We start from the raw sequence: 27,028 nt of genomic DNA, 5'->3' as shown, positions 1-27,028 counted from the left end.
TTTGGGGAGCTCAGAGTGGTGAGATATTTCCCCCTCATTGTGCTATTAGGGCAGAGTTCAGCTCTGGGCTGCAGAGCGTGGCACTGAGCTTGTGCAAATAGCATCCTCCTGATGGGGGGGGCTGCCTTGTTAGCACTGAATTGCGACCTGTCTGAGGAGGTTCAATCAATGAATATATCATGGTGTTATCAAAGCCCTGCTCAGGAAGGTGATGTAACAGGCTGCTGATGCAGCTCGTGCCCACAATTGATTTCCAGGCTCCAGCTTTGGAGACAGCATCCAACCTCCCTTTGGAGTCCAGTCACTTCATTGTCTTCCTCCTACAAAGCGAATTCAAGGCAGGAGACCACAATTGGGATTTCATCCTCCCACATAATGTTACACTGGGGGGATGCAGGGCTGGTCATGTCTCAATGTGAGACATGACCTGGGAGAGCAGCTCTGGGCTTTCAGATCTGCACATACCTCTGATTTGTAGGTCCCCTCCAACCTGAGCCGTTCTGCTATTCAGTGAGTCTGTGATGGTATGGAGATGCTGCTGAAATCCAGATAGATGTCAGTGGGGGATCTTCCCTTGTCTGCTGGCACACCCCATCAAAGAAAGCCCTTATAAAGCAGGTCCTGAAGGATGGCTCCTGTGATATGGGGCTGTGTTGGGGCAGGTTGTAGGGTTGCTTGGGGGTGGGTTGTAGGGTTAGTTGAGGTGGGGTGTGGGGCGGGCTGTAGGGTTAGTTGAGGTGGGGTGTGGGGCAGGTTGTAGGGTTAGTTGAGGTGGGGTGTGGGGTGGGCTGTAGGGTTCCTTGGGGTTGGGGTGAGGGGTGGGTTGTAAGATTACTTGAGGTGGGATGTGGGGTGGGTTGTAGGGTTCCTTGATGTGGGATATGGGGTGGGTTGTAGGGTTCCTTGGGGTTGGGCATGGGGCGGGTGGTAGGGTTAGTTGAGGTGGGATGTGGGGCGGGTTGTAGGGTTCCTTTAGGTGGGATGTGGGGCGGGTTGTATGGTTCCTTGGGCTGGGATGTGGGGTGGGATGTAGGGTTCCTTGGGGTGGGATATGGGGCGGATTGTAGGGTTCCTGAGGTGGGTTGTAGGGTTCCTTGGGGTGGGATGTGGGGCAGATTGTAGGGTTAGTTGAGGTGGGGTGTGGGGCGGGCTGTAGGGTTCCTTGGGGTGGCTTTTGGGGTGGGTTGTAGGGTTACTTGGGGTGGGATGTGGGGCGGGTTATAGGGTTAGTTGAGGTGGGGTTTGGGGTGGGTTGTAGGGTTCCTTGGGGGTGGGTTGGGTTGTAGGGTTCCTTGAGGAGGGATGTGGGGCAGGTTGTAGGGTTCCTTGGGGGTGGGGTGGTTGTAGGGTTCCTTTAGGTGGGATGTGGGGAAGGTTGTTGGGTTCCTTGGGGTGGGATATGGGGCAGGTTGTACAGTTCCTGAGGTGGGTTTTGGGGTGGGTTATAGGGTTCCTTTAGGTGGGGTGTGAGGCAGGTTGTAGGGTTCCTTGGGGATGGGATATGGGGCAGGTTGAGGTGGTTTTGGGGTGGGTTGTAGGGTTACTTGGGGTGGGATATGGGGCGGGTTGTAGGGCTCCTTGAGGTGGTTTTGGGGTGTGTTTGTCACTTTTCTGGCTGTTAAAGGAGACTTTGGGCTCTGAATTTCAGGCCTTGTCCTGCAGGTTGCAGTTGGTGCTGTCAGAGGATGCCATGGACGGCCAACAGGAGGCTTTGCTCCATAAGAATAACGCTTTGGGCCCTAAAATAAGACTCCAGGTGTGCAAAATTAGGCATCAGGTGAGCAAACAGTGCTTTTTGTTCCCAAATATGGGCTCTGGGCCCTGAAAATAACACTTCGATGCCCTAATAAAACAGATCCCCCTTACCCTACAAACGGCCGCGCTCAGCCTCGAACCCGCGACCTCTCAGTTCCCGTCCGTTCCTCCCCTTTCTGCGCATGCGCAGCACCTCCCCGTGGCTCTGCGCTGCGGTGTGAGGCGACAAGATGGCGGGGCGGGTAAGTGAGGGGGGGAGAGGGGGATGGTTGTTTCCTGTCCTCTTGCCAGGCTGTGGGATGCTTTACCCCATTACCCCCGGCCTTGTCCTGTCTCTGCTGCCCCTCGCTCGGTGTTAGGGTGGGTTCTCTCAGCCTTCGGGTACCTGAAGGTTGTTGTGGTGATCCCCTTGTGGTTATGGGGAATGGAGATTTGGGGTCCTCGGGGGGGTTCTGTGTGGGCCCCTGTCCCTGTAGGGCCCTCGAGGAGCTCTGTGATCCCCTGCGGGCTGCTGTAGGGTGCTGCGAGGTTCCTCTTGGGTTATAGGGGATTTTAGGGTCCCCTAAGGGTATTGTGGGGGCCCTTTCTACTCTGGGGTTGTAGAGCAGGATTTGGGGCTCCCTGGTGGGATGTGGGGCAGGGCTGTGGGGTTCACTGGGGTGGGATGTGAGACAGTGTGTTGGGTTCCCTGAGGAACCGGTCTGTGGGGTTCCCTGAAATAAGATATGGGGCAGTTTGTAGGGTTCCCCGAGGTGGGATGTGGGGCAGTTCTGTGGGGTTCCCTGAGGCTCTGCTGGGATGTGGGGCAGATCTGTGGGGTTCCTCCTGGCTCCTCATCCCCCTGGGCACTATCAGCATTGAATGTGGGTCCAGATTATGTCGTATTGAAACACATCTGAAGGACCGTGCAGTGATTTTATCGTGAATTTCCTAAAGAGAAATAAATAAATGGAATCCTATTGGTGACTGCTTAGCTAAAATAATCAGCAAAAAGGCCTTAATGTGTAAAGGAATGTGGGATGGCAGCAGGAGGATGATGCAGAGGTCAGGTGAGCAACCAACAGCACACAGTTCAGTGTCACGTTGGATGCTGGTCTGTATAAATAAGGAGCAGTGTGTGGGAGGATGGAGGTGTGTGATATCCCCATTACAACAGGTGAGCCTGCTGCTGATGCTCTCCCCTGCTTAATGTGATTTAAAGATGCTTAAACCTGGAGAATGCATAGAGAGAGCTGCAGTGGCTGCAGGTGGCTCGTGCAGAGATTGCTCTGCCCTGTTCCAGCAAGCATCAAGCTGTTGGTCCTGCACTGTGATTCAGCTCATACTGCATCAGAATGGACAGCTGCATGGACAAGTGGTGTAGGAAGAAAAGCAGAGCTGCGTGGCTGCAGTTATGCAACAGCTGCAACTTGTATAACCCCACCATCATTTTCCTGTGTGCTGTTTGGGATTCGGGGACATCATGATGTGCTGTTCTCATCAACGCAGGGCTGGGAGGCACTGGCTTGTTTGCTTCTTGTATCTGTGGTTGGAAATGATTTTGGTTTCACTCTTTTAATAGCAGATGTTGGTTTACCTTGCAGAACTGTACCACAACCCCTCCAGAAGCATCAGTGATCCGAACATTGCAGATACCTGTTGAAATCAACTATCAAATAGATAGGAACTGCAGGGAAGGACAGACTGTGGTCCCTCGTGGTACAGAACTCTGTGCTGTTGCTGCTCTGCTCCTTGCAGTGCATCAAAGGGCAGTTTTAGGTGGGATGCTTTGTGAGGCTGAGTCTGAGATTTGTGTTTTGGTCTACATTCTGATTTCTCCTCCTTTTAGCTAACACAGGGGATCATTCTTTGTAGGTGCAGAACCATTTGTCAACTTAGTTCTTTCTTGCAGTGTGGCAGTCATTATTCTGTTGCTGACACTTGTAGTGCTTCCAAAGAAATAGGGGAACAGGAGAAAACTGGATTGAAATGTCTTTATCTGAGGTCACTTCTGCAGCTGTGTACCGTGCTTTGCAAAATCACTGCAAGTGTGTTGTTCTGCTTTACAGAAATCCACGATGGATTATTTGGAATAAAATGGTCGGCCATCAGGGTGTGTTTGTGGGTGTGGGGTGTTTGTGGGTATGGGGTCTGGCCTTGTCATCTATGATTGATTTGCTGCTTGGCTTAGTGTTGCAGGAACAGCATCCCCAAACCTTGATAGTTAAAAAGCAACAGGGAAATATCAGTGTGATACTAAGGAGAATCTCTGCCCTTTACTGGATGCGGAGGGGGACGTGACCATTGTGGATTAGGAAAAGGCTGGGGTTCTCAGTGCCTTCTTTATATCTGTCTGTAATGGTCAGACCAGTTCTCTGCTCTCTGACTTGGCTGTCTGGGATGGGGAGCAGAGCAAACCCCCACGATTCAGACCTGCTGCTCCACCTGCACCACCACAGTCTGTGGGGCTGGATGGGATCCACCCATGGGTGCTGAGGGAGCTGGTGGCGGTTGAGTGGGCAGTGCTGGTGGTGGGTGGATGGTTGAACTGATAGTCTTAGTGGTTTTTTCCAACCTTAATAATTCTATGATTCTGACCACTCCCAACAACCTCAGTACCAGAGAATATCAATTCTTTTCTCACCGCAGGCAGCCAGGACCTTCATTAAGAATTTCCCTTCTCTGCTCAGGGGATGCAGCAAGATCTTCTTATCCTTGGTTCTAGCAGGTCATTTAGGAAAGGATCCAGTTTGGGAGATGCCTTAAGATGTAGCTTGGAGTGAGTTCATGCTGTCATAAAATCAGCTCTGCTCGAGCCTGCAGAAATCCAGTCCTTAGGAAGCAGCTAAATATACATTTTGCTGAGATGCCCATCGGGCAGGACAGGGTTTTCAGTCAAATAAAATTATTGATGTCGCTATGGCTGATAGAAAAGCCTTCTTAACAAATCCTGTCATTGTGAGCTGCAGCCATCTGATGCTGCATCTCATTTAAATCCAGGCAGAACTTCAGGCTCTCTGACCCTGCTGCAGTGCTGGAACGCTCTTTCATGTCTATGTAGGACAGATAGTTCAGAAGGGCCAAGTGTGAGCTGTGCAGGAAGATAGAGCGCGTTGCTCTGCCCTCCTGGGATGCAATAAAGCAATGACCTTCTGCCACAAAATCTGGAGTAAGTTATGCCCTCAAGTTGTATCTAGTTATTTCCTTCTGCTGGTGAGGTGCTGGGTCTGGAACGTGGGCTGCTTATAATTGGGTGCAGCAGTCAGTGTCCTGGAATAATTAGTGCTGGTGCAGCCCATCAGGTTGGGGGTGTGTGTGTGGATAAGCGAGGGGTGGCAGCACCTGGAGCCAATTCCAAATGAAAAGGGTGTTTTTGACCTTATTGAGTATTTTTTTTTCCTGAACAAATAATAAGAAATGTGTGTCCAGGTGTCGTCCTCATTTACTTTTTAATCTGATAAACGTCTCAGTCTTGAAACTCTGATCTGTTTTGAATAACACTGCAAAGTAATGGATAGAGTGCATCCAAGACCCTAAAGCCACGTGTACCCAGTGAAACAGCATTGCAGTCAGTAAACTCCCTGCAGAGCTGAACGTGTTGGGCTGTAAGCTTTACAAACAAAGTGAGAGCAGTCACCACCCTGCTAATAAATACAGCCTCTCCTTGCTGGGCTTGCCACTTCTGTGGCAATAAAATGGTTTTTTGGGGGGGAAAGGGAAGTAATTTCCTTAGAAATTGACTCTGTCTTGACCCTTCTGTCTTGACTCTGCATGGAGGCATGTCCATGTCCTTGCAAAAAAAGGCAATGCTGATCCCAAGATCTTCACTTTCCTCTCTTAACAGGAGAAGAAAATTGCTATTTATGAGCTTCTTGTATAGAGAGAATGCAGCTTCTCCCCACCCAGAACCAGAGCTCCCAGCAGACAGAGGGTACATGGAGCAGACAGAAGGGCCTCCTGAGCTGCAATTCTGAAAGCTTTATTTTTTTGTGACGTCCAGGAAAACCTTCAGCAAACTGTGAACTACTTTAATGATTCGTCTTCGCTTTTAATTTTAGAAGTGCAGCATTTAGGGCATCTGTTGCTGAGTGTGTTCCCTGCTAAATGTGTGCCTCAGGGGATCAGCAAATAGCTCACGTGCGTGCACTGCCATGGCTGCTAATTGGTATCTCTGCAAACTAGAAGTTTGCACTAATTTAGTAAAATTTGAGTGCTGTGTCTTCTTATCAACTAAAGCTTTACTTTTTGCTCGCTTGTTTTTGCTTTATAATTGCAATCTGCAGAGATCTGCAGTGACTCCTTAGGCTGTGTCTTCCATTAAGGGAGCCGCAGTCATTTGCCTTTGCAGGTGCTCAGGGTATGTTTTCAACTGAACCACGTTCTGTTCTTAGAGGTGTGATGGGTCACTGATGATGCCCATACAGGGTGTTACAGAGGTTAAAAAACCCATCAGCTCTGACACTGAGGGCTGTCTATTCCCCTATAGGCTGTGGTAGAAACGGGGCTGCTGCGGTGATTTCAGAACTGTTAGGTCAGGAAGGTTAGACTGCTGTTCGTATCTAAAGCTGTAGATTAAATGTTTACAAATTCTGGTTATGCTGAGATGGTGACTGTGCTCGGAACGTGTGCTGCCAGCCTTGTTCTGGCCTCAGTGCTCACCCGTAGGGTCTGTGAATCACAGGCTGCTGCAGAAACTGTTTCGAGGGCAGCTCATAGTTATCTCAGCAAGAACAGAGCAGAAGGATGCCCTGTGGAAGGACTTGGTTGGCCGCTGTGTTTTCAAGCATTCCGTGCTCTGATGTGGTTCAGGAGAAGGTATGCAATAATCCTGGTGGCCTGGATTACTCCTGGTGCAGCTGTGTGTGGTTGTGGTCACAGAAGGAGAATGCTTTCTCTATGGACTTTCCTGTGCTGGAAGATCATCTTTTGTGTCCTTCTCCCAGGCCATTGCTGACCCAGCTCTGCTCAGCTCATCATCCTGCACGCTGTGCTGGTGTTTGCCATCTGTGTGCAGCAGTCTCCTGCTGCCTGTGCTTCCCCTCTTCATTTATTCTCACTTCTTTCCTCAGGTTCAGTTGCCACTCAATCCATTGGCACAAACTGTGCTGGGCACGATGCTTCATGCATGTCTGCTTTGCAGAAGCAGTGCAGAAAGCAAAAGCTGCCTGGGCTGTAGTAGCTGCTTGATAATCTCCTGGGTAGGATTAGGAAATTAAATGAGTTAAGCTGTTCCAAATGAAGAGTGTCTTTGCCTTACCGTGTAATGTTTTAGCTCTTACATTCAGCTGACAGGTAGCAGTGTGCTTCTATTGTGTACCACCAACGAATCTCTCGTGGGGTTTCAGTAATGGGAGACGTGTTTTTCTTCAGCTTCCTCTGTCATCAGCCTTACAGTTCACAAACATTAACCATACTGTTATACTTGGTGCTCAGTATTCTGCAGTACTGCAAAGATTTCAGGGTTCATTCTCTTTCTAAGTGAGTGCAGGGCTTTGCTTTTGCCTTTTATTAGGATGCTGGTCTTGAAATTCAGGCTGAGAATGGGTGTTTTTACGTGTGGATGAAAATACCCAAATAGCATTTCATTTTGAGCTGAGCTCTCCAAAGCGCAGGGATGATTCAATGTTGTATTTTATTGCAGGAAAACAGGAATCCGTGGAACTTGGGAATGAAAAAAAAAACAACCCTCTCTGATATTGAGGACGTGATGGTGTTTTATTGTTGTGGAGCTATTTGTTAGCTTTATATGCCAAGATCACTGAGCATGGCACTGATTTTCATGCCCTGGTGCTGGATTCTCACATTGTACATCAGTATTAGAGGAATAAATCCAAGGGTGAGGTCCTTCACGTTTGTCCCTCCTTGTGACATTTATCACAAGTGCATCACACTGTCTCCTTTCTCTCTTAGCAAACAGGGGCTGCTGGTGTGGATGCAGATTTAGGAGCAGTACTGCAGTGTTGGAGCTGCACGATGGATTTCTTTGGCTCTAGGAAGGAGACACAGAGAACATGGAGTCACCTCCTGAGAGGTCTTCTGTCCTTGGAGTCTCGTCCTTGGATAAATCAGGGCAGCTTCTTTTATTCCTTTAAGCTTAAGTAGCATTTGAAACCCCAAATGTGGGCAGTGGGATGGCTGGCACGGTGCTGCTGCAGGGGGAGCTGCATTTCCCCACACCCCTATCACATTGTACAGCTTGGCAAAGGAGCACGTTGTGCTGGGTTTGCAGTGCATCTCTTCATGTTCTGCATTTCCTTACAGCAAAGCAAGCACATTCCCAAAAGCAGACAGAAATAACCCAGAGGAGCAGCGCTCACAGTTCGTGTAGGAAGGATTAAAAATGCATTTGAGGACTCGTGCTGTAAAGAGTCTTAATCCAGGAGCTCTGTGTGTGGTTTTGTCCAGAAATATCCTACCTGCTGCATTGCTCTCAGCAAACTGAGGAACTGATAACCTGGTGAATAACCCTGTTTGAAATGTGACGTGCTTTACCAGTGTGTGTTGGATGTCCACTAAAGTCCATTATTACGAGAATATTTAATTAAATTTCTCACTACTCTTCAGATTTGGGTAGATAAAATTGTTTTTAAGACTGAAACCAGAATGTAGCTCTGTTGTCACATGTGTCAAGGGCAGTTAAGCATTATAAAATAAGGAATAAATCCATTTCCAAGTAGCTGTGGCTCTAGAGAAATCACACTGTTAGCTGAAAAGCTGCTCCAATGAGATGAATTCACTGTGGTTCTTTTCTCATGTGGCTCAGAGTTATGGGGTGTGATGGGCTGGGTGCTGTGTGTGATGCTAACTCATGGGAAGTCATCCAGATAAGCATATTGGGTTTTAAGCATGTCATAAGAGAAAATGCTTGGAATTGTCAGTGTCAACTTATTGCTAATGGCAAATGGTTGCTCTGGCTGCAAAATTGAGTCTGACAAAGAAAAGAGTTGGGTTTGGAGTCTGAAAATAGTATCGTGCAGGGTCATATTTAGCTTGGCTCTGAATTACAGCTTTCAGTCTGTGTCTGGCCATAGGGGTATCGTGCCTTCTTCATCACTTTCTACATTTCTAGAGGCATTCTAGACAGAGGTTTTGGATACAGTCGTCTTTGTTGATTAGAAGAGTTTGGAGAAACCAATGGAGAGAAGAGCACATCAGTGGCAACGGACTGTGCTCTCATGGGACTTAATTTCTTACGGGCTTACAGAAGTTATGAGACATAAAGGAGAAATATGGTTTGATTTGATGTATTCTCTCACCTCTCTCTTTCGTAGCCTATGCAAGCAGCACGATGCCCCACTGATGAGCTGTCATTAACGAACTGTGCTGTGGTGAATGATGCAGACTTCCCATCTGGACAGTAAGTGTGTCTTTCAACTTTTAACCAAAAAGGAATTGTTTTCACAGCTTGAGTAGAGGTGGAATTGAATTTCAGATACAGTAGGTTAATTAAAAATTGTGTGTCTTTAGAGACCAGAACTTCAGATGTGCTTTCTCAGAACTGGAGATACTCAAAAATGGTAATTTTTTCTCAGAAATACTTCAGCAGCTCTCAAGCTAGAAATAATTATAAACACTTTTTAATGCAGGAACTCGGGCCCTTTTTCATCTTCTTTTTTTTCTTTTTTTTTTTTTTTTAGTTGGTCCTGTTACATAGTTGAGATAATTTTCAGCTAGATTGGTATCATTTAATTGTGTTACTGGGGGCACTTTCACGTCACATTGGAGTACTGAGCAGTGTCAGTGGAAACCACCTCTGCTTCTAGAGATTTTCATGCATGACAACAACAGGGCAGGACAACCAGAGTGTGGGCACAATTTGGATACTTTAATTACAAATCTGTGCAGCTGAATCGATTTGATTTGTCTGAGAAGGGCAAAACTTGTTTAAAACTAATTTTTTTTTTTTTTTAATGGAAATCACTGTTAAGAAATGATACTGAATGATATCCTCAGAGCTCAGCTAAATTCTGCTAAGGATGGAGAATGAATGGTCCTGAAGGCAGGGTGGGAGGTGGCAGTGTTTCAGGACTTGGCTCTGTTTGTGCTGTTCTGTCACCCTGGAGAGCTCCTGCACTGCACCTTCAGTGCCAAAGAACCATCAGAACCCAAACCACCTCTCCCTCCGCCCCCAAACCAGGAAAACAGTTAGCATTGGAAGCAGGTGGTGTTGTCTGCTTGGATGTGATCTCTTTCCTTTCAGTCTGAGAACACTTTCATTGCATTTGTTGAAATATACAGGCAACAGTACGCTGGGACTTGCTTAGGAGCCTCCTATTTGTAGAAACTGGGGCTTACAAAGCAGGCAGCATATGTTTGACTGTGAACAAATGCTATAAATTGTTTTGAAAAGTAAAAGGCTGCAGTATAAATGTCTCAGTGTTCAGCTAGCACTGAAAGATGTAGTCATTCTGCTGCATTGCAGATGCACTGAGCAAGACCATCCCTATGATCTGCTGCAGCAATGTGTGTGCTGTCAGCAGTTCTGGTTTGTACTGCCCCAGTCATGATTGGATGCAGGGATTTTTTTTGTTAACTTTTACAGGTTTTAGCTTTGACTCTTACATTTGGTTCTTGTGGTCAAGAGCTGGGACCTCGACTGTAGATTAGTGAGATTGTTTAGCTCCAAGCTGCCACCATAGGTCTTTTCATGCTTCGTTTTCCACACTCTGTGTGTTGGAGAAGTATGAATCATGATTTTATGATGCATGAGTTCATGGGATGAGGTACATTGTTGTGGTTGGTTTGATAAGTGACACTGTGACATGCTGCTGTCCCATGGGTGTCTGACCTTTTGGCTTACCTGGGCCACGCTGAGTGAATAAAACTGCCTTGGGCTGCATGTAAAATACATAATACAATTTATGTATGTAAGTAACAAAACTTATTTTTTTTTCATGTTTTAGTAAAAAAAAAAAAAAAAAAAAGGAGCAAGAAAGACATAAAACTAGTGGGATATGTGACTTTTTTTTTCTGGTTCTATAGAAGTGAGTGCAATTCTTAGTGAGTTCTCTACTCATCAGAGTTTTCTGATGAAATTTTAATCTTCTTGTGACTCATCCTTCGAGAACAGATGTTCACAATGTACATAGAGCCAAAAAGCGATGACATGAGTAAGGCTTGTGGCCATTCTCTCAATTATAGGTTCCAGGGTCCTTTTTCAAGGACCCAGCCCCTCAGTTTGGGGTTCAGTCATTCTCAGGGTCCATTGTAGGGTCCAGAGGCTCATTTTAAGAATCAGGATTTCCTTTTTATGGCACAAACAATCTCTTAAAGCTTTAAACTCTCTCTCTTGGTGTCTAGAAAGTGCAGTCCATTTTACAAGCTACAGTCTCATGATTAAGCACCAAACCCTTCCTTTCAGAGCCTAGTGTCTATACTTAGGATCTGAAGATAGTTTTATCACCTTCAGCCCGATTTTTCAGACCTGGAGCCTTATTTTGAGGCCCAGAGTGTTATTTTTAGGTGTCAAAGCCTCCTCTTGGGTGTCCGTGGTATTCTCTGACAGGACAAACTTCATTTTAGGGGCCTGAATTTAGAACCCAGAGACTCTTTTAATGGTCAGCCCCTCTCCCACCCATCAACCACTACCTTATGTGAAGGCTCAAAGCTTTATTTCAATGCTGAAAGCCTCCTTTACAGTGCACAAAGGCACATGCCAGGAGCCAAAGATGCTTTTGGGAATCAAATGCCTATTTTAAGAGATCAGAACACTACTTTAGGATGTAGCCCCTGAGCTGGAGGGTCCAAAGCCCGATTTTTGGAAGATTCAAAGCCTCCTATCAAGGTCCAAACCCACCCTCTGTAGAGCATAAGCCCTCTTTTTCCAGTGTGAAGCATTCTAGTAGTGTTTTATTGCCCAAAGCTTCCTTCTGTAGGCCATATTGACAGTTGGACTTAATGATCATAAGGTTTTTTTCTTATCTAAATGATTCTGTGTTCCTAAGGTGAGGTTGTGAGCAGGTGCCTCCTGGATCCTTAACGTACCTTTGCAAAGACGTGTAAGGTATCCTCTCCTGCACAAGTACTATGCTTTTTCTTCACCAACATAACACTAACCCATGTATCCATTAGCCTTTATATATTATAGTTTCTATTGTGCTGGCCAGAAGACTTACTAGCTGATAGTTTCCTGGGTCAGTTCTTGAGCCCTTCCTAATAGCTGGCATTACAACTGTACTTTGGTGCTGATAGTTTCAAGCAAGATTTTGCATGGGGATTACTGCAGCAGTCTCATCTGGCAGAGCTCTTGGGAAATATCTGATGACTCGTTGCTCCTTTAGTTTGGTACTAAGCAGAAGCAATTAAAGAGATTGAGGTTTTCCCCTTGTGTCTCTATGAGCTCTCCAAGCTTCCTCCTGGTGAACATTGGTATCAGAAAGTACGTTTTATTTTTCCTGCTGTTGCCATATTTTGGATATTCTCCTTAATGCTTCAGTTGCTTGAAGCCTCTGGAATTCTTTCTTCTGCTGTCCTTGAAAAGAATCATAGGATTGTTAAGGCTGGAAAGACCAGTAAGATCATCCAGTCTGACTGTCAGTCCCTGCCTGTGACAGCTGTCCTTGTAGAATGGCAGGATTTGACCTTTTCTAATCTTATCACTTGGCTATAATTTTTCAGAAAGTTGATTTTCGTCCTCCCCATCCTTTGACTGCAGTGCCATCAATCTGGAGGAGTTTTCCACAAGTGGAACGCTCAAACGTAATAGCTGTAATTTGTTTCTTTGTGGGTATTTCCCTTGCAGTGCTGCTGCATGGGTTGTTCCTCCCCAGCTGCAGGATGTGGCGTTTCTATTTATTGGGCTTGATGGGATTTGTGCCAGCCCATGTCTCCAGCCTGCAGAAATGCTTCTGGATGGCCTCACAGTCATCACATGAATCAGCATCAGCCTGTCACTAACGAAGCATTTATTCAGTATTGTCCCCAACATGGGGGCTGTGACTGGTGGCTGAAGGTGGGATGGTGGGGCCAGGATCTCCCTTTGTCTATCCATGTTGACTATTCTCAGTTGTTTTCTTGTCCTTTAATAGATTTGTCATCCAGGATTACTTGCTCCATCACCTTCCTAGGCCTAAGGTGAGGCTGAGCAGCCCATGGTTCCTTGGATCCTTCTTGAATGTGGAATTAACATCCACTTGTTTACAGGGAGCAAGGCTCTGGATTTCTGCTTGGGGCAGGAATAAATGGAAGTGTGCACGTTTCTGCAGTGGGGTTTTAGGCAGCTCATGGATAATTCAGGGCCAGAACTGGTAAAGAATCAAACCGCTTGTCCACCTGACTGAGAAGATATGTATTAAAATGCTTCTGCTGTGGGTGTGTAAGCAGTGATTAGCAGTGTCTTGTCACCTTGGCTATGCAGGCCATGCATTTCGTCTAATTTCAGAGGGCTGTATGTTCTTTCTTCGCATGTAGCTGAAACTGTAATGCAAACCCAATGCAGCCAAAATAGATGTCCCTGTTCGTTGCAGGGGAGTTGAACTAGATGACCTTTAAGGGTCCCTTCCACCTCAAATGATTCTATGTGCAGCACATCTGCTGTTCCAATTCAGTGCTCCTATTTTTGGTCTTCAGATCTTGAGCAAGTTCCAAGCGAATCCGTAGGTCATGAGCAAACTGGAGGAGCAGCTGCAGTGCTCCTCTGATTTTATTTCTTGGACTGGAATTCCTTCTGTTTTACTGCAGTCAAACTTCTGAACAATATGCTAAGATTCGTTTATATTATTTCTTTTATCATCTATCTCATTTGGGGATTACTCTTTATTGGAGTTAAAGACTGCAGTTTTGATCTGACATACTTGTGATGTGAAAGTGGTATTGATTTTATGTCTTTGTGGTTATAGTTTGGTTCTGTTATGTCAGTACTGTGCAATTCCTGAAGCAAAGAGCTGCTTTTGGGGAAATTTAAATTGCAGTTATGTTTTGCATTTGGGCTTTGAGATCATGTTGTATTCACTGTAGGTGTCGGACACCTATGTGCCAGCATTGTGGCATAGGTTTGAAGTGCAGAATTCCTTTCAGAGCCCTTTCCATAGAATGACTTGGGTTGGTAGGGACCTTAAAGACCATCCAGTTCACCGTATATCTGAAGTCCTCTTTGGTTTTTGTTACAGGTATGGGCTGGCTTGTTTCTTTTTAATTCTCAAAGGCCTGGGAGCAATGCATATGGGTAAATGTTGGAGTAAAATCCTGTTCTCTCTTCTAGACACGTTGTTGTGAAGACTTCTCCCAACCACAAATACATCTTCACACTGAGGACACATCCCTCTGTTGTTCCTGGCAACATCGCCTTCAGCTTGCCCCAGGTATAAAGCCTTTCAAGAAAGAAACCATAAGCAACATCTCCCCTTGTTTGTGAATTTGTAGCATTCTCTGGTTTTCCTCCGTTTTAGAGCATTTTCTTTGTTGTGTTGCAGGAAGATTCCTCATTTATTATGTTCATCATTAATATTTCTAGAGGAGATGTGCAATTAAATGCATAAAATAGATGTAACTATTCACTCGGTCTTAATTAAGTCAAGCTACTGCATGTTAAATGATGCTTAGGGTAAATAATGGATACAATTAACTCCTCAGTAGGAAAATTACTCTTTAACTGACACAGTGAGTTGCAACGCATAGAACTGCAAGAACTGGGGTCACTGATTTATTGCTTTTATATTTGCCTACTGGTAACCAGTCAAGCAGCAGAGTCCTTGAGATCTGAGTACAAGGCTTTATTCCTCAACAGATGACTTGGCACAGTCCCTAAAAGTACTTATTTTTTCTTCTTGATGGGTTGTTCATATTTGTCCGGATGAGTGGGAAGTTACTGTCTGTACAGTTATGATTTAACCTGCCAAGGCTGAAAAACAGTTATCAATAGAAGATACTTGTATCACAGGGCTGAAATGGATGCATTCACTGTTGAGTGGTCACTTTTATAGATTGCAGTAGCTATTGTAGGTCTGGGGAAGCTCTCCTGATAAGAATTAAGTCGTGTGGTACTTCAGATGAAGGTGGGTTTTTTAGGATATCTTTTTGCTGGGGAACTGTGATGTCAGGGGAAAGGAAGGATTCTTCCTGGTCATGCAGATGAATGGTGGAAACTGTAAAGAATGAGACAGAATGTGGAAACGTGGTTTATTTTCACTTGCTTGGAAATACCAAAGTATACGTAAACTTCCTGTCCAGGGCTTTCATTTCTGAGGCTTGATCCCTCATATACCAAGGGAATTCTTTCCTTATCTCTAATTCTAGTTTGGATCCATGAAGATATTGAGGAGGGAGTTCAGGGGGAAATTTTCATTTTTGGAAAAGGTCATTGATCCTTCCAGGATAAAAAGCCAAACATAATTGACCACAAAGCAAAGCATTTCAAGTGCAATTTTACCACAGCTTTGTGTAATGATACTTACATACTTGTGTGATTCACTCCTCTCTAAGGTTGAGGTATTTAGGAGATGGTGGGTATTGCCTAGTCTGAATAGCGGGCTGTAGGTACACAATAGCTGATCTGTGTCAGAAGGACTCTTCACTGGAAAAACACTGTTTTTGCAATTATTAAGCAATAACTTTTGACACTTTAAAGGTCATAGATTTTCACATTTCATATTAGTGAACCATTTCTTATTTCTCATGCAGTTCTGTGCTGCACAAAGCTTCTTCAAGGCATTTGAAGGAAGCCAATGGGCTTGAAAAATTCCCTTCTTAGTAATTACCTGGACAAGTTTTAATCACTTCAAGTTTTAATGTAACTTCAAGCACATTGTAACAATTTCCTGCAACTATTGTCCACATTTAAGCTACTAAATAATCAGGAAAAACCGTTCTTGCCCATTGCATTACTGTGAATAGTACCTGACCTTTAGTAGAAAAGGAGCAGAATGGGGGGGAAAAAACCCAACAAATATCACCAAACACATGCAGTGTGATAACTTTGGTGATAACTGGGGTGATTAGTAATATGTGGGAAGTTGGTCAGAATTACTTCCCAAGGTTGGAAATCGGGGTTATTAATAGAACTGATTGACTTGCTGTTAATTTTGTGGCCTTCATCCAGGTCTGCCCTCTTTTTCTTAAGGTTTTTATGGTGGGGAGCTAAGGGCTGTGTTTTTTAAAGTAAATTTTTAGTAGTTGTGTTCTATTGAAGGACAGGCTTTCTTAAATTTCTGTCTTATTTTTACAGAGAAAATGGGCTGGACTTTCCATAGGACAAGAGATAGACGGTAAGTCAGACAGCAGCACGATGCTGACGTATAAGAAATGAGTTCCATGTTTCTGTGCTGAAGTGAAACTGAATTGGAAAACCCCACACCTTCAACACTTCTTCAAGTAATACGGAACCCCCGTTTCTGAGATGAACTGTTCTCATATTTGCTGGTTTCCTGTCTGCTAACATTTTCAAAACCACTGGGATATTTTGTCCACACCTGAGTGTGAACATGGAACATGTTGTCTGTCCTTGTGGCTTTGGAGAACATGATTGTTGTTGTCTGGGTGTCTCACTGTGTTCATTGCTCAGCTCTTGGACACACCATCTGTAAGAAATCTACAGCTTCTTGCTTTCCCTCCCCTTTTGACAAGATTTTTCCCTGTTAAACGGTGCATTTCTACTTTATGCTATAAGGCCAATTTTGACAAGAGGTGAAGGATTCTGCATTTCGATGAAGGGTAGGAGATGCGTCTTGAGTTCTTGCAGACTGTTTATACTCTACTGTTCAAATAAATGGAGCCTTTTGAGCCACTGTCAGTGTTCAGAGACTGATTTGCATCTCTCAGCTTGTATTCTCTTTCATTTGCTCCTACTGCCTTTCACCTCTACCTGTGAGTGCCTGAACAGCTGGCATCACTGTTGGCTGGAGGTGCTGCCCTTTGGTCTGTCTGTAGCTTCTGGAGTATTGCCAAACTCCTGGCAGCAGCTGCTGTTATGGGAAAGTCTCCACTTTCTTTGCAGCATTGATGAAGGTACTGGATTATACCCATTCTGTCGACCATCAGGAATTACATGTGTGCTCACGAGGGCTGCTGTCTCATGCTTTTCTTTGATAAGATAGTTGTGATGAAGCCCAATCTTTAGCTGGTCACCTTCCCAGCTGCTTTGATCTCAGAAGTCTGTGGGGAAGGATCGTTACTTGCAGGAGAAGTCTGAAGTCTTTGTGCATTTTCCTCTGTAGTGACAAGTAGGAGGGGGTGTGTTTGCCTCTATCCACAACAAATGCTTTTTAGTACTAACATTATTTGGAGAATGACTTGCTAATATTTAGCACCATCAGTTGTTGGGGGTGATTTGTGACTGTGCTTATTCTAGATGCTGCTAAAAACTTAATGCCTTGAGAATGTACATCTAAAAAAAAGCCAGTTGAAGTAATTTCATGCAGAGTGACTAAATGTCATATGACTGCCTGCAGAGAATAAAGGATTTGCAAAGCTATTCTACGGATCAGGAGATATATTCATAAAACGAGTGACTCACCAGGGCTCCCTTTTTGTCTTGTTCCCCTGGTAATATGAAAACACCTTTAAATATCAGTCTAAAATGGAGTCTTGCACACAGTGGTACAGTGATGTTGAGCTCTATCAGGCTCCTGGGGCTATGGTAAAGGTTTTCCAGGTGAGTGAATCTTGCAACTTTGCCTTTGGTCAGAGGGTGATTTGATGCTGAGTTCCTTACTGGCATCTAGCAGAAGTCTCGGGATTTGCCTGGAGCCATACCATTGCCAAGGGGCTTGGCAGCAAATAGGAGATTGTGTGAGAAATGCATTTCCCTTATTCAATTCCTACTGCTTTATATTAGCTGTGGCTTCTGTATCAGACAAAGTTTCTTCTCTAGATTCAATGCAAACCTAGAATCATAGAATGGCTTAGGTTGGGGGGTCCTCAAAGGTCATCAATTTCCATCCTTCTGCTATGAGCAGGGTTGCCAGCCACCAGATCAGGCTGCCCTGGGTCCCACCCCAACCTGGCTGTGAATGCCTCCGCAGCTTCTCTGGGTGGCCTGTTCCATTGCCTCACCACCCTCTGAATAAATAATTTCTTCCTAACATCTGACCTAAATCTACCTTCTTTTAGTTTAAAGCTATTCTGCCTGGTCCTGTCATTATCTGCTGGTGCCAAAAGTTGCTGTACCTCCTGTTTGTAAGTTTCGTTCAATACTGTAAGGCCGCTGTGAGGTCACCCTGGAGCCTTCTCTTCTCCAAGGTAAATAAGCCCATCTCTCTCGAGCTTTCTTCAAGGACAGGTGCTTCAGCATTTGTTCATCTTCACAGTCATCCTCTGGACCTGCTCCAACAGCTCAGCATCTTTCATGTACTGGGGGCTGCAGGCTTGGACATAATCCTCCAGTTGGGGCCTCGCTAGAGCAGAGGAGGGCAGGCACCTCCTCTCCCTGCTGCCACCTCTCTGCTGATGCAGCCTGGAATGCTGTTGGCCTTATGGGCTGTGCAGGTATGTGCTGCTGGCTCATGTGCAGCTCTTTGTTCACTTGAATCTCCAAGTCTTTCTCTGCAGGGCTGCTCTCAAGCTCTTCTCCCAGTCTGGACTCCTATCTGGGATTGTCCCCGTCCAGCACCCTGAACTTGGCCTTGTTGAATCTCACAAGGTTCTTGTGTGCCCAGTTTTTGAGCCTGGATGGCGTACCTTCCTTCTGTGGCACCAGCTGCACCTCTCTGCTCAGTGCTGTCTGCAAATTGCTAAGGGTACACTCAATCCCATTGTCTGTGTCCCTGATAAAGGTGTTGAAGAGCACTGCTCCTAGGTGGACACCTGGAGGGCTCTGCTGATCACCACCTCCACTCGGACAAAGCCATCCAGCCAACTCTTTATCCACTGAGCAGTGCAACCTTCAAACCCGTCTCTCTCCAACTCAGGGATAAGAACATAGTGTGGGACTGTGCCAAAGGCCTTGCACAAACAGGTGACATCAGTTGCCCTTTGTCCGCTGATGCCATCGCTCTACCATAGAAGGCCTCCAGACAGGTCAGGCATGGTCTGCCCTTTGTGAAGCCATGCTGGCTGTCACTTCATTCTTCTGCTTCTGTCCTTTTGCTTTAGTCTCGTTTAGGAGTTACTTGGGCAGTTTGCTCTGTGAGATCCTGTGTTTCCAATCAACTGTGTCGAGGCAGTAGCTCTGAAATTGTGATTCATGCTTTTTGTTTTCTGTCCTACTTCTAGTAGCATCAGCCCTGAGTTTTGGTGTGAGATAGGTGAGACCTGTTGTAGATGATGCTTCATTCTGATCTGTGATAAATCATGTGTAGGTTCAAGTGCAGTAATATAGTTTAATGTTTCTGTTACCTTGTCTGGAGAAGAGCTAGTCGATATGTTGAAAAAAGTGACTTCTGGTAGGTGGTTTTTCAGGCTTAACGTGTTTCCTTTGAGCTTTCTGAAGTCATTCTCCAAAGCTGCAGGCATTGAGGAAGCTATTGTGGTGCTGCCGTTCTCCACTGTCCTCTTTCCTTAGGCTTGTGTGGTGTTTGAGCTGTTTTAAAGGATGTTATTTAAAGGACATTATTGAAGAAAAGCAGGATTTTCAGCAGAGGTACACTTGCTCTGTTTTTGATATTATAGCGAAAGAAGGAGCAAAGGGAAATAAAGTTTTCTATTAGAAATAGGGTATTCAATTTCATGGAATATTCAGAATGGAAGAATGTGTGTTGCGAAACAGCATGTTTAATCAGTTATGCATTCTGAAATGTTTCCTTTTTTTTTTTTTTCCAGTTTCCCTGTACACTTTTGACAAGTCTAAGCAGTGTATTGGCACGATGACGATCGAGATAGACTTTCTGCAGAAGAAGAGCATTGACTCCAACCCGTATGACACAGACAAGATGGCTGCTGAGTTCATCCAGCAGTTCAACAGCCAGGCCTTCTCTGTAGGGCAGCAGGTGTGCTTTGGTTTTGTATGTCATATTCTGAAGGATGACAACTAAAATGAATGCTTATGTAAAGAATAATATCTAAATAATGAGATATTAGCTGCAGGGGACAACAGGCAGTTGTGTATTGTGTGAATGTGGACTTCACAACGCGTTCAACAATCCTGACTTCCACTGAGAACAGGAGCAGAGTGATTTAGGATGGTCTTTTTCCTTAGCTAAAGAAAATCATCTTTGTGAGGAAAATGGAGGTTTGAGAATCTGTGTTCTCTCTCCATTTTGGTCTGATTGGGTATAGACATGGAAGATCCTGGAATCTTTTGACAAGTAGCATATATCTTCCTTGTGTACAAAATTAAAGTGAATGTTGGCTTTAATTAAAGCTCAGTAGCATAGTATGGGACAAGAAAAGGACATATTCGTTATGCTCAACCTTTACAGAATGAAAGTATGTGGGATTTGTTGCATGGGAAGGTTAGTCCTCAAGCCTCTTCCAATATTACTAGCTCTATCAAAATCCGTCTTAACATTTAATGACTTCATACCTACTTCTGCTTCTGTTTCTTCTTTCCACAGCTTGTGTTCAGTTTTAATGACAAACTTTTCGGCCTGTTGGTAAAGTCCATGGAAGGAATGGATCCCAGCATCCTCAAAGGAGAAACTGGAGCAAGCAAAAAGCAGAAGGTGAGAACACAGGAATTTACTCCCTGGGTTCTGCAGCGGCTCAAGTACAGATAAAGTGCTGCTACAGTGAGGAATGTAGGTTACTGTCATTTGAGGAAGTTGCTTTGTTTCATCTGGCCCCTGCTTTTGCCTTGGAGGTGATTTGTGTTCTCAGTTTCTTGAGGTCTCCTGTGCTGGTGTAGTTGACAGCTTGGAGTTGCATCTGCAGAAGTGTAGAGCTGGGTGAAATACAAGGGCTATCTTTTGGAATTCATATGTTAATTCATGAAAACCTTCTCTCTTGGGCCTTTTAATCTAGGAGTTATGCCCAATTTTGATTTTTCCTTTGCTAAGAAGTATAAATATTTTATTTGTTCTCCTTCTGGACTTTGCCATAATAGAACAGTTAGTTTTGAACTAAACAAGTAACTTTGAAGAGCGAAATTATTGTGCCCACTGAAATCCCACATTCAGATTGTTACCAAAGCTGGTTTTAGAGGAGGTGTTGCTATTTTACATTCCTTCCAATACCTTTTGTAGCAGAGCTCTTTCTCATCTTTCCTCCTGAGATCTGCTTGGAGATGCCAAAGAAGGATCTGAAGTTGATTCTAACAGCTTAATGTAACTGTCGGACTCCTTCTCTTTTTCAGATTGAGGTAGGCTTGGTTTTTGGAAACAGCCAAGTAGCTTTTGAAAAAGCTGAGAATTCCTCTCTCAATTTGATTGGTAAGTGCCATTTTATGTGAAGAGAGAAGTACTGCTCAAAGTTTGCTGCTTTGCAGGCCTCAAAGACTTGTGTACTTAAAGATTGTTTTTCTTGTTATGTTAGTTGAGCATTGAAAACTGCCTTTTAAAATGTCTTAAAAGATTGAGGCTGTACTTGACCTTTTAGGAGCCTTTCACAGACCCTTCAGAAAGGAGTTAGTATGTATATGGGTGTCTGTGGGAAACCACCACAGTGAGGTGACACTGTTCATCTTGCAGACTTTGCTGCACCTTGCAGGGACTGAAAAGAAGTCACTGTGTCACCCCAGTGTGCAGCTCCACAGCTCTGGATTAGTCCTGTGGACTTAACACCATGACATATTTAAAATACACAGATAGAGATTGGGAAAGAGAAGGTGACCAAGAGACTGACAATAGAAAGTTGAATTAGAAGAATAGAGATTATGCTAACTGCTCTGCACTCAATTGAGCAAATAAATTAACAAAGCTATGAAGATTTTGTTACAGGAAGCACTTTATAAAGCCTTAATAAAACAAATCCTTATGTGTAATTTCTAGCAAACAAATCAGGGAATAATTAATGTGTCCTCCTCACATTCACCTAGAAGGGAACTTATATAGAGATTTCCCATAGAGCCACCAGCTTGGGCGATGGGGACCTGGTCCACAAAGTGGGCAGTGAGGGAATCTTATGGCAGTTGGTTTTATATGTGCCCTGAGGCCATGTTGGCTTTCCTGCCAGATACATATATATGATGGTATATATATATACCATTAGTCTGTCTGTTCCCTTTCCTAACTGTGTTATGAAGTGGACAGCACTTAGCACATAGTGCTGCAAATACCTCACTTGGTGATTAGATGGCTATAGGTGTTCCTTGCTGGGTATGATTAAATGTCTGTACTGAGCAGACATTTTTGCTCAGAGACTCCAGGAGAAAGAAATAAACCTTTTGTTTTGCTGCTCCTCTTCCACAGATAAGGAGGAAAGGCTGCTGTGAGCAGGGGCTCAGTGGATGTGGCCAGCTCAGCTCAGTGACTTCCAATTTTTTATAGTAGGTTTGTGCTCAAAGGACAGTTCTGCTTGGCTCTGGGCGCTCAGTACTTTGAGGGCTTGGTTCGGAAGTGAAATGTGAGGCTAATAGCACTCAGGACAATAGAATTTAACTCATTGACCACTACAAAAGCTGCAGCAGAAGCACTTTTGATGCTGTTCTGAAGTATTCTCTTTCCTCAGCGTGAGGCTGTGACTTCGTGCTCTGTAGTTGCCCACTGTGTTTTGTTTGGACAGCTTGGGGTGAGTGTTAACATCACCCAATTTATTGCATCTGAGCAAGCAGTGATATCTTATTTGCACACTGTTCAAAACCTTAAAGTCATAGAATCAGAGAATGGTTTGAATTGGAAGGGACCCTAAAAGATCATCTAGTCCAACTGCAATGAAATGACCTGTGACTTTCCTCCTGGCCTGGGAAGGTGTGGAAGGTGGTCCTGAGGGAGGGTTAATTGATTGGAAATAGGATTCCTTTGCTGTGATCCTGTTTCATTGCCTGCAGACAAGACAAAAGAGTTGCTTATGCCTCAATTTACTTCTGTCAGATTGCTCCTTTATTTTATCTCTTGACTGATCTGAGGCAGAGCTCTGTAATGTGCTTTGTTAGTCTCAGGAGAATTGTGAGGTTGTGAATAATTAAATTCGGGGTGAGAAGATAAATAAAGAGTTGCTTCAATAAAGGGCCTTTATTTTCTTCAGCAGATAAGAATTGTGATCATTAAAAAATAATGCCAATTCTGTTTCTTCTACTTTGAATAAAATGATGTTATGAAACCAATGGATGGTGGTTTTGTGGAATGTGTGAGAATTTTATTATGGCCAGAAGGGGGGGATATAGGCTTAGTTCAGGATAAGTAACATAGGATCATGCCTGGCTGAGTGGTCTGATCTAAAACTGCAGTGGGGCAATGCAGTAATAAATACAAAGCAATCAGTGAGCCAGATGTTCACTGCTGCCTGTGGCTATGTGTTTTGTTACACTAGCAAACACACCTCTAGCTAACATGTTAGAGCGCTAATACATAGCACTGTGAGTTAAGGTGTTGATTCCAGATGCCTTCAGACAAAGGTTCATAGCAGTGTAATTCATTTAGCTCCAGAGTTTTATTTGGTGTCCTTACTGGACTTCTAGATGCTTGAATGTAGGGGTTAATTGTTCCCAGGGCCACTGTATAACAAGAGGATACAGGACATTCAAATTCAGCAAGGATTAATGAGTATTTTGGGAATCTTTGTTTCCTCCTTGGTCTTTTTTAGTATTAGTTTCTAATAAGAAGCCATTTGGAAATACTGATCCAGCTTATATGAATGAATGCTTGTCTATAAGCTCCCCTCCAGCTTAAGGCAAGACATGTTTCTGTTGTTAGCATCTCAGCTGCATTCTTACTGTAGCATTTGTGCTTATTGTCAGCCTCTTAAGTGACTGAGTACATTCAAGCTTACGTTTTAAAGCTTTTCCAACAGTTCTTATCAATGTTTATTTGAAGGAAAACTGAACAGAAGTGGATGAACAGTGAAAGGTAGAAGTAAATAACCAGTGCCACTTGAGTTCAGCATGAATCTCTGCTGGGGCCTTTGCTTTTCATTACAATTATTGAATAAGGTGGAATAAAGGCTGAGTAACGAGGTGACAAAGGGTGCTCTGGTGGGGTGAGCAACTAAACAGGAAAATGGCAGAGGAAATTCAGTATAAATAAATGTAAAGTGATGTGTGGGAGGAGCAGTGCTTCTGAGTTCAGTCCAATGTGATTGCTGCTCAGTCCTGAGATGCCAGGTATGAAAATGCAAGGAGAGTTTGTGGACTCTCCTTCTGTGGAGATGCTCAAAACCCATTTGGATGCCTACCTGTGTCACATCTTGTAGGGAGCCTCCTTTAGCAGGGGCTTTGTGCTCAATGGTCTCTTGAGGTCCCTTCCAACCTCTGCAGTTGAGTGACTGTGAGATGCCAGGTTCCCTGGGTAGAACCAATCTGATATTTGTACTATATTTACTGTAATTCTGCTCTGCCATGAGTTTGGTTTCTTTTTTTTTCTTCAGGTAAATCAAAGACCAAAGAGAACCGCCAGTCCATCATCAACCCAGACTGGAATTTTGAGAAAATGGGCATTGGGGGCCTCGACAAAGAGTTCTCAGATATTTTCCGACGAGCTTTTGCTTCTCGAGTTTTCCCACCTGAAATTGTGGAGCAAATGGGTAAGTACAATGCTGGCTTGAGAAGACTGGATATCGTGTAAGAGCCTGATGCCAACAAGGCAATTGCTTGGAGAGCTAATGGACTGACAAAGTCCTTTCTTTTACTGTTGCTCCCAAATGTCTTTCATACTCCTGGTACGGGGGACAGAGGAGCAACTTGGATGTTCAGCACTGTACATGAAATGTCTGAGCAAATGAGATACATGGTTTAACTGAATACTTTTCTGTTGAAACCCAAATGCTGCCTGTTCTCCTGAATGCATCATTTGTTCACAGCAGTGAGACCAAATGCTCCCATTTCTGACTCGCTGGCAGTGGGCTTTCTGTACAAATCAAAGGAAATTCTGTCCTTAATGATCCTGCATTATGTATAGTATCTATTGTCCTGGATGCTGCACTGTGAACTTATATCCTTCTCAAACTGTTAGCCCAGAAGAGACTATTATTTGTGATCCTGGATCGGTCCAATTGGAAGTACTGGAGAGGGTGCAGAGGCCATGGCATGTCTTAGAGTTGGTGAAATGAAAGCACAGATTTTTAAATAGCCTTTTGGGGTCCAAGGGAAGCAGAGGCAGTGCCATTACTTTGTAAACTTGTGCTGGCAGGCAGATAAATGGGACTGATTTAATTTTATTAAGCAATGTGCAGCTGCAAATATCTTATTTTTTCCCATAACGTGGCTGAGGATGTTCTAGCTCGTCTTCATTCTCTCAATATAATCTCTGTGGGATCGTATTTAAACTTGGAATTCAGAGCTACATAATTTCCAAGTATGTTTATATTTCTTGATCTACCTTCCCTTTTCCCACAAATGAAGCAATCACAATCCTGATTACAAAACAGATTCTCATCAGAAGATACGTCCTGTTTGTGTGTGCCTGCATGGTGCGTGTCCGATTCCAGTGTTTGTAGAATTAATATGAAAGTAAACTTCTCTGTGAGGTGTATTAGGTCTATTCTAGTTGATTTAAACACTTAGGGAGAAATGTTGAAGAACCGCTGTAGGCTAAATCCAATTAATGCACGATTCTCTCGCTGCTGCCTACTTTATTTCATATTGATCTGTTAGGGAAGGCCTCCTAGGGGCTAATCTTGAATTAAAGGTGTGCCATGTTATTTATATAAATACATATACCCTTACTTGTGCGTGTTTACACACATACTAGACAAAGAAACATTTTTCTGGTAAGGAGTTTGACTCCAAACAGAGCTCTGATTAACCCTAGGGCTAAAGAGCTTATCTGAAATTTGAAATAACAAAACTTTCTGACATTCATTTTCTTTGCCTTAGTTATAACTTGCTCTTAACTATATTTCAGATCTGAAATGTCAATGTGACAGCTGTTCACCTTTGTATATAATTTATTGGGAAAGGAAAAGAAAGAATTTGCTTGCTATCTGGTGCTCTAGTGTTCAACCACGTCTATTTTTTGCTTACAGACTGCAACTTCCATGCCAAATGCAATAAATATTTCTGTCCCGTAACTACATAGAGACAGTATAGACCCTTCAGAAATTGCTTGCAATTTGTGTGTGGTTTATCTAACTTCCAAGGAATGTTCTGGGTTTGGAGCATATAAATCAATGTTAGTTAACCATATCATCCAAGGATGTAAATACTATTCAGATGCTGCAGTCTCTGGTTTATCCAAGAAAAGAAATCTAAGATCCATTTCAACTGGTCATCAAACATTTCCATAGCTGTCCTGGAATGGGACAGTTTCATTTTCCCTACCCACGCCTTTCCCATGTTCATATTTACCACCTCTTGTTGGCTTTGGGATTGTATGCCTCTGAAAAGAGCTAATACAATTGAAAGCAAAAAAAAAAAACCCACTCCAAACCAACCAACCCAGAAGATAGTTCTCTGGTTGGCTTGATGTGACACAGCTATCTGGACTGTAGCAGCAGGAGAAAGGCAGCAGACTTTGGGGGACTTTAATCAATTTAAGCTGATTGCTTTTAAGGCTGCAAGTTTACAGTCATTTATAGGATTCTTTAGTATTATGAACATAGTTGATCGTAGAATCATAGAGTGGTTTAGGTTGGAAGGGACCTTAAAGATGATCTAGTTCCATCATTAGAGGAATCCCCTTTCCAAAGGAGGACCAGAATAAAAGGGCAACTCAAGAGCTGAAATCTCACAGTAAAGTATAACAACTACTTCTCTTGGAATCTTTGTAAAGGGCAGTATGTGCAAGATATTTTATTTATAGGAAACCCTCTGGAACCCCTAGAACATCCACATTGACTTTTGTGATCTCCTTGGATCCAGCCACACTGGGGACCCTGCATAAGCCTTTTAAGTTGGGCTGCTCTCAGTAGAGTTGGCAAATTCCTGCAGATTCATTTTCATAATCAACGAGAGAGGAAAGGGATCAACGAGCAAATCCCCAGGACATGCTTAAAAAGGAGACAAGAGGCTCTGAAGAAGAGTTTATATGTCTGGGGAGGGTCTTCATTTCAGGGAGGGAGTTTTTTTGTCCTGCAGCTGAATGGCAAACCCCTGTTTGGAGTGGACACTACTGAAGACTGACCAGCTTCATTAACATCCTTGGAAACATCAAGTGGTCATTTGTTCTGTTGATGCAAATGTAAGAAGGAAGGTTGTGCTGCAGCCTGTCCACCACGGTCTGGTTCTGCACATTTGGTCATTCTGCAGAGAAAGTGTTGATGGTGAATAAAAGTGTATATTCAGCATCACTGAGTTGCAGTTCGTTCATTCCCTTTGAGAACTCAAAGGCTGTGGTAATAAACTCAAACTGCAGACCTGCTTGTGCCAAGTCATCCTAATTGTAGCCCAGGTCCT

General features: G+C 44.0%; 1 protein-coding gene across 4 annotated transcripts in view; it reads left to right on the top strand.

Annotated features, from left to right (window-relative positions):
• Positions 1-525: 525 nt before the first annotated feature.
• The window catches only part of NSF (N-ethylmaleimide sensitive factor, vesicle fusing ATPase), a 55,710-nt gene continuing 29,207 nt past the window's right edge, over positions 526-27,028 (top strand). Inside the window, exons 1-9 of one of the 4 annotated variants that reach the window (XM_015885458.2) lie at positions 526-618; positions 1,649-1,777; positions 9,006-9,091; positions 13,934-14,033; positions 15,896-15,935; positions 19,426-19,592; positions 20,160-20,267; positions 20,897-20,972; positions 24,064-24,219. In XM_015885458.2, the coding sequence (XP_015740944.1) occupies positions 1,691-1,777; positions 9,006-9,091; positions 13,934-14,033; positions 15,896-15,935; positions 19,426-19,592; positions 20,160-20,267; positions 20,897-20,972; positions 24,064-24,219 (820 nt within the window). In that variant the 5' untranslated portion in view covers positions 526-618; positions 1,649-1,690. Of the gene's footprint in view, positions 619-1,648; positions 1,778-1,894; positions 1,998-2,827; positions 2,912-7,480; positions 7,571-9,005; positions 9,092-13,933; positions 14,034-15,895; positions 15,936-19,425; positions 19,593-20,159; positions 20,268-20,896; positions 20,973-24,063; positions 24,220-27,028 lie in introns of those variants that run through there. The other 3 variants (XM_015885457.2, XM_015885455.1, XM_015885456.2) reach the window with 3 other exon arrangements.

This window comes from Coturnix japonica, chromosome 27 (genome assembly GCF_001577835.2).
Source record: "Coturnix japonica isolate 7356 chromosome 27, Coturnix japonica 2.1, whole genome shotgun sequence".
Classification (NCBI taxonomy): domain Eukaryota; kingdom Metazoa; phylum Chordata; class Aves; order Galliformes; family Phasianidae; genus Coturnix; species Coturnix japonica.
The sequence above is the reverse complement of the archived record's forward strand: the minus strand, read 5'-3'. Positions and strand labels throughout refer to the sequence as shown.